The sequence below is a fragment of the Triticum urartu genome, chromosome 5A, assembly GCF_056163025.1.
Source record: "Triticum urartu cultivar PI428250 chromosome 5A, HENAU_Tu73, whole genome shotgun sequence".
Taxonomy (NCBI): domain Eukaryota; kingdom Viridiplantae; phylum Streptophyta; class Magnoliopsida; order Poales; family Poaceae; genus Triticum; species Triticum urartu.
This window is the reverse complement of record NC_141877.1, coordinates 543,433,595-543,447,939: the sequence shown is the minus strand read 5'-3', so window position 1 is coordinate 543,447,939 and position 14,345 is coordinate 543,433,595. Positions and strand designations below refer to the sequence as shown.

The window sequence follows — 14,345 nt, the reverse complement described above, 5'->3', positions numbered from 1 at the left end:
TGAAGCTTGCTGGGGCTTGACAAACAGGGATATAATAAGCATGTCGCCTTTTGTTTGAGCTCTCTTTAACCTCCTCTTTTATAGTTCCTAAGAAAAAGATCCCTTGTAGCGTGCTAGTAGCACATATGCATCATCACTTTACTAAAGCTGGAGCGGAAAACCGGTACCATGCAACCAAGTTTGGCGAAACTGCTCAAGTTACGACTTGTTTTCCAACTCTCTTTACTTCCCGTTGATAGAAAAACAATTCTTTGAAAAAGGCATACAGAGGTGGATGCTGGAAATAATCGAGGTAAATACAAAAAAAGCATACAAATTGAATTAGTGACCATAAACGCACCTACCGTAAAAGAACTTCTAAAGGTCGAAATCGTGAAGGGAAAAGAACGTGGATGTGGGCGTATGCTGATGCTGGGGTGGACGTATAATCGTTGGACTTGTCCTTTAAAAAAGAAATCATTGCTACTAAAGCACACCAATTAATTTCAAAACTATATATATAACCGCCTCTGTTAGTTTGCTTCTTTCAGATGTCTACGTTGACAAAATATGGTGTAATGTGCTTGCGCCTTCTGTCTGAACTCTCTTTAATTTCTTTTTATACATATACTCCACTTCAGGGTGCATTGCTGACAGTGTACTATACAGCTAACTAAAATTAGAGCCAACTAGAATTGCAACCGAGTTTGGCCAAACAATACTCCATATAACGTGGATCATGACGTCTATACGAACTCCGTTTAACTCCCTCTCGATGAAAACTCCGATTCCTAACATACATTCTTAGAAGTTTTGGCCTAATTTCAAGCCTGCTCGGGCTTGACAAGCAGGGTTGCAATGAGCATGGCGCCTTTTGTTCGGACTCTCTTTAACTTCCTCTTTTATACTCCCTCCGTGTTAAAATACAAGACTTTTTTGACAGTGTAGTAGTTCCAAAGGAAAAGATCCCTTGCAGCGTGCGAGTAGCACGTTTTTTTTTTAGAAAAGAAGGATAATCCCCGGTCTCTGCATCTGGGAGATGCATATGGTCATTTTATTGATTATTCTTAAGGACCTTACAAAGTATTACAAACAATATATCTGAATCCACCATCTTGGCAACATATGCCGCTACTCCTATCCATATGATGAAGGGATGCTAGCTAGGCCACTATCCAAACCACTCACCTAAGCTTAACATCAAAAGCCGGAAACCCCAGCCGAGCCACATATCGGGTCTGGGGCACAATCCGGTCAGACGCACTCGTGTGTCGTCGCCGCCATTTTCCACAGGTCCGTATTCAGATCATATTGAGGCATCTACCTTGTCTGGCCACTCTGCCATCGACGTCACCATGACGCCAAACAGCTACATCCTCCTGCACGAGTACATCTCCGCGCATCCGCCGCCATCAATGTGTGAGATGAAGTACCGCTCCACCATCCCCCTAGCCATCACTTACTCCAAAACGATGCCCCCAGAAGGGAAAGTGATAAAACGCCATCATCGTCCGATCCGAAAGACTCAGATCTAGGGTTTCCCCCGGAGCATCCCAAGCCTGATGACGCGGACTGCAATGACCGGAAAACCCGTACCATACAACCAAGTTGGCGAAACCCAGTCTAGTTATGACTTATTTTCAAACGCTCTTTACTCCCTCCCGATAGATAAAAAAGACAGTTCTTTGAAAAAGGGATATGGAGGTGGATGCTGGTAGAGCATACAAATTGAATCAGTGAGCATAAACGCACCTACGGTAAAAGAACTCCTAAAGGTAGAAATCGTGAAGGAAAAAACAACAGATTCCTGCAGTTGAAAGTACTTCCTGGCATGCAGCTCCTCTAGCAGATATAGAGAGAGAAGATCAAGTTAGCAATAGCTGCAAGTTGTGGGGCAGTGCAAGTGTGGTTCATGATGCACGTCACCTGACTTGTAAACAGACAAACATGGATGATGCATGCATGTGATGAGCTAGCTCACCGACGCTGCATTCATGCACAAGTACGGAGGGAAACACGTACCTTGTCGCTGCCGAACCGTCCGTTGGTTTCTCTTTCACGCTCGGCGTCAGGAGATATCTGGGAGGCTCCGCCCTGTCTAGGCCAAGTGGTTCTTCCTGGAATATTTTTGTTTTCTAGTCGCCTCTCAGATTCCAGAACCATACATATATCTGCCTATCTAGAACAGGCAATGTTGCATATATATACTCCACAGCATGCGGCAAACCGAGAGAGAAATCTGAGCATTCCGCAGCACTGATTTTTGCCGAGAAAAGATAAGCTCTCTGTTTAGTTTTCTTTTCTTCATCGCCGCATTTTTCGGGTGCTAGCTTTTCTTTTAGTATCTCGCAATCAAATGGAGTCGTTTTCTCTTGAACCTCTACATATTATTGGTGTATTTCCACCAATACATTTGTGCATTTTTTGACAAGGTGAAACGTGTAGCACCACTATGTGCCCGAGTAACATTTCCCTCTTTTGCCTGGTCACGTCTTCTCTAGCTAGCTAGCCTGGTTTCTTGGAGGTTGCTTGATCTGCTGCAAGAGAGAACTTTTGGTCCATAGCTAGCTACTTACTTTAACCCCTAACGGCAAAAACATTGCTTTGCCGCCCAGTTGCAGTAGCTGCCTCTCTATGCTATACTCAGATACTCCCTCCGTCCGGAAATACTTGTCTTAATTCAAAATGGTTGAAAATGGATATATCTATAACTAAAATAAGTCTAGATACAACCATTTCTAGGACAAGTATTTCCGGACGAAGGGAGTACCATTGACTAGAATCCTCAAAAAAAAAAGATACCATTGACTAGACGTCCAACCGACCTCACCCAACTCAGCATAAGCACATAACGCATGAGTGCCAGATCACTGTTATTGGGTACGAGTTTTTTACATATAAGAGCCTTTGTCTTTCACCTTGCCTAGTTAAGAGTAGCGCTACAGTTATGGATTGGGGGATTATAGCATTTGTCTTGGCAATACATGTTTTCTGTTTGTTTTCTTACGGCATCTCCAACGCTGACTCTATAACTGCCTGTATACGTCTAGACCGTGTAGTCCATACTGTTTTGTCATCCAATGCGGGTGTACTTCCAAGGAAATTTAACTGACATGTCTATAATTTTAATGTGGTTTGCAAAGCTGATAATTCTGCTATGACAACGATGGTATACAGCTAGTAGTGGCTAATCAGTTAAGTTGTGGCAATGACAAGTACTATCATGCATGTGGTCGACGAAACAATGGTGTAGCGTGTGATGGTGGGCTATGCTCTAAACTAAGCTAAGGCATGCAGTAGCTCCTCTGCTGAACAATCCATCCCAATCCTAATTAAGCTAGCCTGTGACTAACAAAACCCAAGCAAAAGCGACATGTCACACTCAACTGTTAACTCTTCGGTTCTAGCAAGTGCCCAAATCAATATGTCTATCCATATGCAGGAGCTACGGAATAAAACCCTATCTATCTTCCCCGTATTTTTTATTAAAACTTTATCTATCTGTGTTCACACATCTATAGGAGCAGCTAGTGCACTTTAACCAGCTTGCAAGCTAATTTGCTCCATTGTTAGTTAGGCATCCACGTCACCCAAAATAATCAAACTGGTTTAAGCACTTAATGTACTCAACAGTCAATTTTTTATGATTAGCATAATTAACCTTCTCAATAACTGATGGAAAATTATAACCAGGTAAATTACTTAATTTGTTTCCAAATAATCAATAGGGCTCCATGTCTTAAGGACAAGGTTCGAGGCGGCGGGCGCTCCTCCCTGTCGAGTGGCGGTGCCTCCCTATCTGGCTACGCGCACGAGTCGGGAGGAGGGCCTAGCTATGGGGGCCGCAGTGGAGGGCTTCGGCGAGCGTCAGCACATCTTGATTGTTCGTGGTGCGCCTTGTGCTATATTTTGAGATTTGGGACAGCATTTTGCTTCGGGTTGTTTGTCTTGGCTAGGGTGGTTTACTGATGTGTTGTAGCTTATATTTGGGTCGAGCATCTCATGTCTCTCTGCTCCGTCCACCATGTTTACGCCATCTTGTCGTTGTACCATGTGATGTGCCCTTCCTTTGTTCTCATCTAAACTTCTTCTATCAGTGAAAAGATACGCTAATTTTGCATATTCGCGAAACAGAGAGAGATGATCACGTTAGCCAGCGTTGCATACGTCCAAGTGGAGCAGCGCAAGTGTGATACACCTCACTTGATTTGTAGACATGAGGAGCTTGCAGCTACCAGAGATTGGTTTGCAGGTAGCATTGGATTTCCAAGCAATCTTAACCGAGAAACGGATCATTATCTTCGAGTGGCTTTCCAAAGTTGTCATGCCATGACGGCGATGGTACACACCTAGCCTATGTTGGCTAATTGATTGTCACCATAAAAAGTACCATCATGCTGAGATAAACACAACTAAACAATAGTATGGTGTGTGTGTATTCTTGATGGGCCATGATCTAAACTAAGCTAAGATATAATGCCAGCTCCTCCTGCTAAACAACCCCAGTCCTAAGCTGGCTAGCATATTATGTGACTAACACAAACAAAAGAAAAGCTATGCGGCACACTCAACTCATCCCTTCAGAGCAAGAAACTCCAAATTTATCTGGCACATCTATCTGCAAGATCTGGAACAAAAGCCTAGCCATCCATGTATGTTCACACATGTATGGGGGAGCTAGCTACTCCAGTTGCAAGCTAATTTCCTCCAATGTTAAGCAGACATGTCACCCAGGCTTAACCATGTAAGAATATGGCGTTTAGATACATCGTGATATTATCGCGCGCACTACGTATGCACATGAACGTGTATATAGATCACTGAAATCTCCCAGGCAAAAGAAAAATCATTTGAAGTCTTTCTTTTCCGACCAAAAGCCTTCATGGCGCACTTTGTTGCACAGGGAAAACAATTACATCGTGCAAAATGTCTTGTAAAATAAAGCTGGGACATCGGTCGCATCGACTCGATCGATGAGGACGCATGAAGCTGGCTGGATGCAGATCGACTACATACGTCAACAATGTCGTGACATGGACCGTGGATGGACATCTGAGATACGCAGAAATGACAGGACGTCCCTTATCCGCGGGCTCGGCCCGGCCCTGCCGGTCGGAGCATTGTCGGCTCGGCCCACACCCACCGGGCTCGACCACTGGTGCCTCCTCCTCTTTATATACCGGCGCGCCGCGCGCGGTCGCTCGCTAACACCACCGCTTCCTCTCCCCATCTCTTCTTCCTCCTCCACACGCCGACGACACACACTCCGGCCATCGATCGACCATGGAGATGGAGGGCGAGCCGCCGCAATCGCACCAGCTGCTGCTGCAGGGCATCAGCCTCGACCTGCGCCTCGAAACGGCCACGGCCACGGCCAAGCGCCAGCAGGGGCAGCGCGGCGCACGGCGTCCGGCATCCCCTCCCCCTGCTGCTCCCGCGGCCTTCGAAAACGCCGGCAGGGAGGCCTTCGCCTGCAACTACTGCCACCGCAAGTTCTTGAGCTCGCAGGCGCTCGGCGGCCACCAGAACGCGCACAAGCTGGAGCGCACCCTCGCCAAGCGCAGCCGCGACGTCCCCTCCGAAATTACCGTCGCCACCACGACTGCTTCCTCTTCCACGGCCGCCCGCTGGCTCCACGCCGGCGGCGGGGAGCTCTGGGGTTACTCTGCTTCGGCCCCTGCTCCGGACTCCGCGAGGATGGCGCCACTGATGAGCATGGGCATGGGCTGGGCTGGCACTGGAAGCACCGCAGCGGCCGGCGGGGAGGCGGTGGCGGAGATGGACCTGTCGCTCAAGCTCTGACGAGCTAGTTGAGCCAGCACTAGATTCCAGAGGCAATATGTGCAGCATGGATATGTCTAGCTTGTCAGCAAGTAGTACTACCAGTACCAGCATGGATTATGTGTAACCTTAACTAGATCACTGGATAACAAATCAGACAAAGCCCTCTGAATTAGCATGGTTTGTTGGTCTCATTTACATCAATGGATATATCTATATCTATCTAAGAAACAACTAATATGCTACTACTCTCCCTTAAACTTTACTGATCTAAACGCTCTTATATTTCTTTACAAGGAAGTAGTACTACTTTATGTACATGTGAAAGACATCACTTGAACATTCTCCAGCCCAGTGCTACTACACCACATATATGTGTGTACATTTATAGAAGTAGCTTCTTTAGCACCGCACCCTGTGTAGTGTAGTGTGTACGTGTATGTCAGTTACTTTGACGTGAGGTCCGCTTCTTGTCCATCAGGTTATTTCTTGGAAGTTGCTTGCTTGGCCGAACGACGGCCATTTTCTCACCAGTTAACCCCGAACGGCAAAGACATTGCTTTGCCGCCGTGTCACTGCTCCCCTGCCAATTACACCACATATAGCCTAGCTGCTACACACATATCCCCCATGATCTGACTAGTAGATGTTTAGTCACCAAACACCCAACTCGTCAAGGCTTCTAGCTTTTGCCTTAGCGCGGGTGTGGCTAGGTCTCAGTCAAATAAATATAGTATAAGAAGAAAAGTAGAAAACTGAAAAAAAATATGATTTTTCATGCAAAATCAAAGGAATAACATCTGAGACTTAGGAAAACTGTTCGCCTTAATCACCTAACATATCTTTTCGGTCTCGCCGTTTTCGATCAGGCGGCGGACGCGAAATGAGTCCCATCTCCAAATCTCCGCCAATGACACGGTTAATTTGATCTGCGTGCGTATAGGTCGAAGTTTTCTCGCAAAAAGGGGGTCGGAGTTTAGTTTGCCAAGCGCGAAATGAATGAGATCTTAGCTCTAAAGCTTGATCAGATGGCTGTGACAGCGATGAAAGAACATATATTATGACATTGATGTTTTTTCTTTGGAGGCAAACATTGGATTTCCAAGCAAGATTGATTGAGTTGTCGATCGTTTCCATGTGGTTAATTTGCAAAGTTGGTCTGCTATGACAGTGATGGTACGTGCACGACTAGTACTGGCTAATTAATCATCCTGAGAAGTACTGTCATGAATATATGCTGAGATCTGCGAAGACAATGGTGTAGTGTGTGTTGGTGGGCCATGCTCCAGAATGAGCTAAGGCAGGCAGTATAGCTCCTGCTGAACAACCCCTCCCAGTCCTAATCAAGATTTGCCTGGTTAGCATGTGACTAACAGAAAGTACCACATGAAAACGATACGGCACACACAAACCCTTCTGTTCTGAGCAAGACCCCAAATCTATCTGCATCTGCCTTAATTATATGCATGATCTCGAATAAAAACCTGTCTGACATATTTATCTTTTTTTTGCAGGAATCTAATTTATTTACCTCTGGAAATTGACGACGCTTCTCCGGATTAGCCTTTTTTTAGGATTAGCATTGTTTATTTATTTATTTATTGCCGAAGCGGAAGTAGCATTGGCTTTTCAAGCAAGCTTTACTGACAAATCGATCATTATCTTCAAGTAGTTTAAGAAGTTGCTATGCTATGACAGCAGCGGTACACAGCTTGCCTGTGGTGGCTAATTGATTGTGATCATGACAAGTACTATCATGCTGAGATGAAGACAACTAAACAACAATACGGTTATGTGTATTCTTGGTGGGCCATGCTCTAAACTAAGCTAAGATATACTGCTAGCTCCTCCTGCTGAACAATCTCAGTCCTAAGATGGCTAGCATGTGACTAACACAGACACAAGAAAGGCGATACGGCACGCTCAACTCATCGCTTCAGAGGAAGAGCCCGAGTTTTTCAGTAAGTCTATCAGCAATATCTGGAACAAACACCTAGCCATCTGTCCATGTCCACACATCTATGAGTAGTAGGAGTACCCAATTACTCCCTCCATCCCATAATATAAGAGTATTTTTATACTAGTGTAGTGTCAAAATCGCTATTATATTATGGGATGAAGGACACTAGTGTCAAAAATATTCTTATAATATGGGACGGAGGGAGTAGCTAGCTAGTTCTCCAGTGGCTAGCCAATCTCCTCCAATATTAGGGGGCCGCATCACCCAAACTAACTAACTTGGCTAATTAAACACTCAATGTACTCAATAATTCCCTCCGACTAGCATATACATATCAAGGCAAGTTATGGTTGTATGCATCGATTGATGCAGAGGCCTGACCTTTTCTTTAAAGTAGAAAAACAAAACCAAGCTAGCAAAGCACAATAATTAATACCCAACAAAATATAATTGGCTCAATTAGTTTGTTTCTTTCAGACGTCTATATTGACAAAATATGGTGGAATGTGCATGTCACATTTTCTCCGTACTCTCTTTAAACTTCTTCTATACATATACATGATATACTCCACTTAAAGGTGCATTGTTTGCAATGTACAATATGTGTACTCTCGCCTTACTAAAATTAGAGCCAACTAGAAATCCAACCGATCTTGGCCAAACAATACCACATATAATGTGTGTCATGATTTCTTTTCTTATGTATTTAACCCCCTCTCGATGAAGAATCCGATTCCTTCCATACATTCTTAGAAGTTTTGGTCTAATTCATTTGTTTCCTTGAGACCATTTGTAAGTCTTGCTAGGGCTTGACCAAACAAGGCTCTAATGAGCATGGCGCCTTTTGTTCGAACTCCTCTTTAACTTCCTAAAAAATCACATGTAGCATGCTAGTAGGGCCGTAAGCATCATCGCTTCACTAAAACCGGCACCATACAACCAAGTTTGGTGAAACCGGGTCTAATTATAACTTCTGCTCGAACTCTCTTTACATGTATTCGACTCTCTCTCTCTCTCTCTCTCTCTCTCTCTCTCTCTCTGTGTGTGTGTGTGTGTGTGTGTGTGTGTGTGTGTGTGTGTGTCTAGTTAGCAGTACTTGAAGTAGTGGGGCAGTCCAACTGTGGCGCATGCACCTCACTTGACCTGTAGACAAAGAAGCATGGATGGATGATGCATGTGATGAGCTAGCTCACCGACGTAAGCATGCACAATGTGGAGGAAACGTCGTCGGCTCACTTGACTGTAAACAAACAGTACGCATGCATGTGCTCGCCGAACCGTCCGTTGATTTCTCTTCCACGCTCGGCAATCGGCAGGCGGCAGGCGGCGTCAGGAGATATCTTGGAGGCCCCGTCCTGTCTCACCAAATGGTGCTTCGTAGAGTATATTTATTATTTAGCCGCCTCACAGATTACAAAACCATACATATCTCTGTCTATCTGAAAAAAGGTTATGTTCTATTTTCTTGAACACACACACACAAAAAGGCTATGTTCTATATATACACAAAAAAGTGGCTCTGTTCTATATATACACAACATGGCAAACGGAGAGAGATACCAAGAAAAGAAAAGTTTCTATACTTTTCCCTTTTTCATCGCCGCATTTTTTCGGGTGCTATCTTTCTTTGAATCTCACAACTAAATGGAGGTGTTTTCTCATGGACCTCTACAAATTCTTGTTGTATTTCCACAAATACATTTTTGCATGTTTGCAGTTGTTGCATGGGTGTCTTCTCTAGCTAGCCAGCTGATTACTTCGACGTGAGATCCGGTTTCTTGGAAGTTTTTTTTTTTGCTTGATCTGTTTCAAGAAAATACCACTCCCTCCCTCTCATATTAATTATCGCTGAAACGGATGTATAGTTACTAACCCCTAATAATGACAAAAAACATTGTTTTGCCAGCCGGTAGCTGCCTAGCTATACACATGTGGAGAGAGACCGACTCTTTAGTCCTATACGGAATACATAAAAGCCTTTGTCCATAAGTTAATTTCCGTGACCTGCAGCCTCGTAAGTTTAGCAAGTTCGACTCGGAAAACTTCCGCTCCATGGGGTAATCCGGATGAAAACTTGTTAAGCTGGCTAGCTGGTGTAAAACAAATAGAGGATAAATGCTCGAATTCTCTCGAAAACTAACTGATACGCCCATTATTTTTATGTGGTTCGCGATGTTGATAATTCTGCTATGACAACGATGGTATACAAGTGGTAGTGGCTAATTGTGACACTGACAAGTACTATCATGCATGGAGTTGACGAAGACAATGGTGTAGTGTGTGTTGGTGGGCTATGCTCTAAACTAAGCTAAGGCATGCAGTAGCTCCTACTGAACAATCCCTCCCAGTCCTAGTTAAGCTAGCCTGGCTTAGCATGTGACTAACACAAACCCAGCAAAAGCGACATGTCACACTCATTGGTTCCCGACAAGTGTCCAATATATCTGTCTATCCTTTTGCAGGAGCTTCGGAATAAAACTCTATCTATCTGTGCTCACACATCTCTATGAGTAGCTAGTACACTTTCGCTAGCTAGCTTGCTAATTTGCTCCAATGTTATCTAGGCAGCCGCGTCACCCAAACTAATCAAACCACTTTTTTTTCGAAAAGGAGGAGCTCCCCGGCCTCTGCATCAGAGTGATGCATACGGCCATCTTATTAACCAAACTAATCAAACCACTTAGCATACTCAATAGTCATTCTTCTCCGATGGACGTAGCTGATCTTCTCTATAATTGATAGACAATTATAACCGGTTAAATACTTACTTTGTTTCCTTATGATGTGGAGCCTTGATCAAATAGGACTTGATGTGCATGTCGCCTTCTGTTTGGACTATCTTTTAAGTTCTTACATAATGCTTTACGTAGTTGCTTTAAAGGTGTAGATCCTTTCTACGACTTCGATTCCAATTCTCTAACTTCCTCTCGATGAAAAGTCTCCTTTGATGTGAATATTCATAGAACCCTCGGCCTGACTAACCAATTTGTCTCCTTAACTAAGATCATTTGTGGGGCCGGGGCTTAGCCAAATAGGGCTCCTATGAGCAAGCAAGGCGCCTTCTGCTGGAACTTTTTTTACTTTCTTCTTTTATAGGAGTACTACTTAGAGCATCTTCAACGGGCGCATAAAAGTTTCGCGCGCTAAAATAGTTTTAGCGTGCCACTGTAGCATTTTTAGCGTGGTGGACCCAGCATTGGTTTAGCAGATGCCCAAAAACGCGTGCCCAAAAACACGCAATGCAAATTCTGAAGCTTTTGATAGCGTTTTTTAGCACGTTCCCAATCTTTTTTGCGCGTGCACTATTTTACAGCTTCTACTGGAGCTGTCCGGCGTCCAAAAAACCTGAATTTTAGCGCGCGGAGCAGTTTTTGTGCGCCTGTTGAAAATGCTCTTAGTTCCTAAAAATAAAAATGTCAAAGTACACCACCCACGCTTCCTTTAGCAAAGGGAGGATCACGTTAGTTAGCATCACATACGTCCAAGCGGAGCAGTGCAAGTGTAGTACACCTCAGTTTATTTGCAGACATGCACAATGCATATGACTGAGGATACAATGGTGACCCATTGAGCTTGCAGGATGCGGATGGATGACGACAACTAAACGTCGTGACATCAACCGTGAATGTACACCCGAGATATGTGAAAATGACAGGACGTAGCTACTGCGGTAGCTCGCGGGACTGGGCCGGGCCCCTGATGAACTGGTCGATGATTACGTGAGGACCAGCAAGCAGGTGCCCCGCCCATGCACCCACGTCGTCCCAGATATCCCATCTCCCCTATACATCATTTTTGGCCAGCCGCAGTTTCTCGAGCTAGGACGTACATGTCATCTTGAGTTGATGTTCAGCCCAAAGTGTGCATGCACCTTTGATCTCTCGCAGAGCATCATTCATGACTCAGACGCAACACGTACGTACGTACGTACACACTTTGCACTAGCACATGCATGATGCATGGTGAACATGTATATATCGGCCAAACATATGATTAGCCGACAAGATATGTTGACCATTGGCAGATGCACCACGTAGCTAGGGTACGCACGCACGCACACACGCAGACGACGCTTCTTTTTTATTAAAAAATAAGAAGACCCCGATCTCTGCATCTGGACGATGCCTTCAGAAGGGAACGACGTTCGAGACGCCGTTATCGTCCGTCAAAACCGCAGTCAGGCGCGATTTTCACCAGAAGCCACGTCTTCCCGACCTCACGGCTCGCTGGCACCGAGCGGAACCTCACCACGAAGACGTACGTCGCTGTCGGTATTGCAGCAGAGATCCGGCATCTCCTCACCGGCCCCTCCACGCGCCGCCGGTCGGCAGAAGGCCTTCCCGCGACGGATCCAAATAGGGCGTTGGATCCGCAGTCACCATCCCGACCAGAACAGCCCACCCCGTCGGATGGGGCGCTGCCACCGCCGCCGTCCATTCAGGGCCGCCGCTCCGCCGGCGATGGTGCTCCGGCCACCGCCGCACGGCCTGGGGTCCCTGCCCCAGCCGCCGCCTTCGAATCGCACGAGAGGAGTCGCCCTTGCCGCCTTAGATGAGATCCACAGCGTCCACCTGCCCAGATGCATTCGGCACCGGGCCCGCCGCCACCGCAGCCCACGCCGCCGCCGCCGGCGGCAGGAGGAGGCGCTAGAGGGTGCTGGCGGCGCTAGGGTTTCGGGGCCCCTGGCGTCACCCAGGGAGAGGCGACACTTCTTTATTGTCTGCCGCTTTTCTTTTTCATGGCATTTGGATCTTCTTTCACATCCAGTTGTGTATAGTAAGTAGGAGTATTTGTTTGCTTCTGATGCATGTATATATTTTTCCAAGAAAATAGAGAGAGAGAGAGAGAGAAGAAGAAGAAGAAGAAGAAGAAGAAGCTGTACACTGCACTGCAGTACGGTGGGAACTGGTTGATGCATGCCTACGCTGCAATGTACAGAGCCGCCCGGTCCACCGGCCTCACTCCTCCTGTTTATATACCATCCGTCCGGCGAGCGCGAACGCGATCGCTTGCTCAGACCACCCCCCCGGACCACTGCTTGCTCCTTCCTCCTTCCTGATCCACACACACGCGGCCTTGCTAGCTCCGGCCGTCCACCATGGAGAGAGAGGCAGAGGCGCGCCACCAGCTGCTGCTCCACGGCGTGAGCCTGGACCTGCGTCTCGACACGGCCACGCACCAGCGCGGCGCCCGGCACCCGGCGTCCCCTGCGCCTACTCCCGTGGCCCTCGACCACGCAGGCAAGGAGGCTTTCTCGTGCAACTACTGTCACCGCAAGTTCTTGAGCTCCCAGGCGCTCGGCGGCCACCAGAACGCGCACAAGCTCGAGCGCACCCTTGCCAAGCGCAGCCGCGACGTCCCCTCCGAAACCGTCGCCACCGGGACTGCTTCCTCTTCCACGGCCGTCCACAGCTTGCTCCACGCCGGCGGCGGGGAGCTGCGGGGGTACTCTGCTTCGCCCGCTGCTCCGGACTCCGCGACGATGGCGCCACTGATGGGCATGGGGACGGGCCGGGCTGGCACCGCAGCGGCCGGCGGGGAGGCGGTGGCGGAGATGGACCTGTCGCTCAAGCTCTGACGAGCTAGTTGAGCCAGCACTAGATTCCATATGCAAATGTGCATGGACAATGGATACGTCTAGCTTGTAAACAACAAGTACCCCTAGGTAGTACTGGTGCTTAATTAGTTGTTGAATGCATGCACCTGGCGATTGATTAATTAATCGGATTATAGCTAGTATGCAGTTGATTGTTTCAGCTCACCCATCTATATATACTACTGGATTTCCGATTAATATGCCCCCTTTGGAGTTTGGATTATGTGTAACCTTAACTAGATTACTGGATAACAAATCACACAAGCCCTCTGAATTTACCATATCAATCGATCGATCCATCTAAGAAACAACTAATGCTAGTACTATATACTCCTACATCTACATGTTAAAGACATCACTTTAACACTCCAGCCCAGTGCTACTACACCACATATAGAAGTAAGTAGCTTCTTTAGCACCGCACGTCGCCCTGTGTAATTTAGTGTAGTGTGTACCTTCCTGTCGTTACTTTGACGTGAGGCCCAGTTCTTGTCCGTAGAGTTATTTCTTGGAAGTTGCGTGCTAAGGGGATATTTTGTTCCCAGCCACAGTTTGTCAAGGCAAAATTTGGCAGCCACAGTTTAGTTGGCATGTGTTTGGTTTTTGCCACACTTTGGCTTGACACACTTTATTGCCCCATGTGGCTCACTTGTTATAGAGACAAAATTTTTGCCTACTTTTGCCAAAGTTTGATATCCAATTTCTCAGCCACATTTGTATAGCTTGCCATATTTGTGTGGCTAGCCACACTTTGGCTTGGCCACACTAGTCTCCAACCAAACAGACTCTAAGTTTTACAACGGCCATTTTCACCAGCTAACCCCTAACGGCAAAGACATTGCTTTGACGACGTGTCACTGCTCCCTGCCTATTACAACATCTAGCCTAGCTAGATGCTACACAGATCAGATACACCCCTCATGATCTGACTAGACGTCTAGTCATCCAACGCCCAACTAGCCAATACTTGAGTGCCAGATTTATATGCTTGGGAGATCAGTAGATACCGCTCTTCTAGTGGAGAGTAAC

The 14,345-nt window shown here is 46.5% G+C and overlaps 2 protein-coding genes across 2 annotated transcripts; both read left to right on the top strand.

Annotated features, from left to right (window-relative positions):
- Nucleotides 1–5,165: 5,165 nt before the first annotated feature.
- Nucleotides 5,166–5,994, top strand: LOC125556606 (uncharacterized). Its single transcript, XM_048719301.2, has one exon. The coding sequence runs from the start codon at nt 5,263–5,265 to the stop codon at nt 5,779–5,781; it is 519 nt and encodes a 172-aa protein (XP_048575258.1). The 5' UTR covers nt 5,166–5,262; the 3' UTR covers nt 5,782–5,994.
- Nucleotides 5,995–12,619: 6,625 nt separating this feature from the next.
- On the top strand, nt 12,620–13,536 carry LOC147972679 (uncharacterized). Its single transcript, XM_087523479.1, has one exon. The coding sequence runs from the start codon at nt 12,819–12,821 to the stop codon at nt 13,296–13,298; it is 480 nt and encodes a 159-aa protein (XP_087379605.1). The 5' UTR covers nt 12,620–12,818; the 3' UTR covers nt 13,299–13,536.
- The last annotated feature ends 809 nt before the right edge of the window (nt 13,537–14,345 follow it).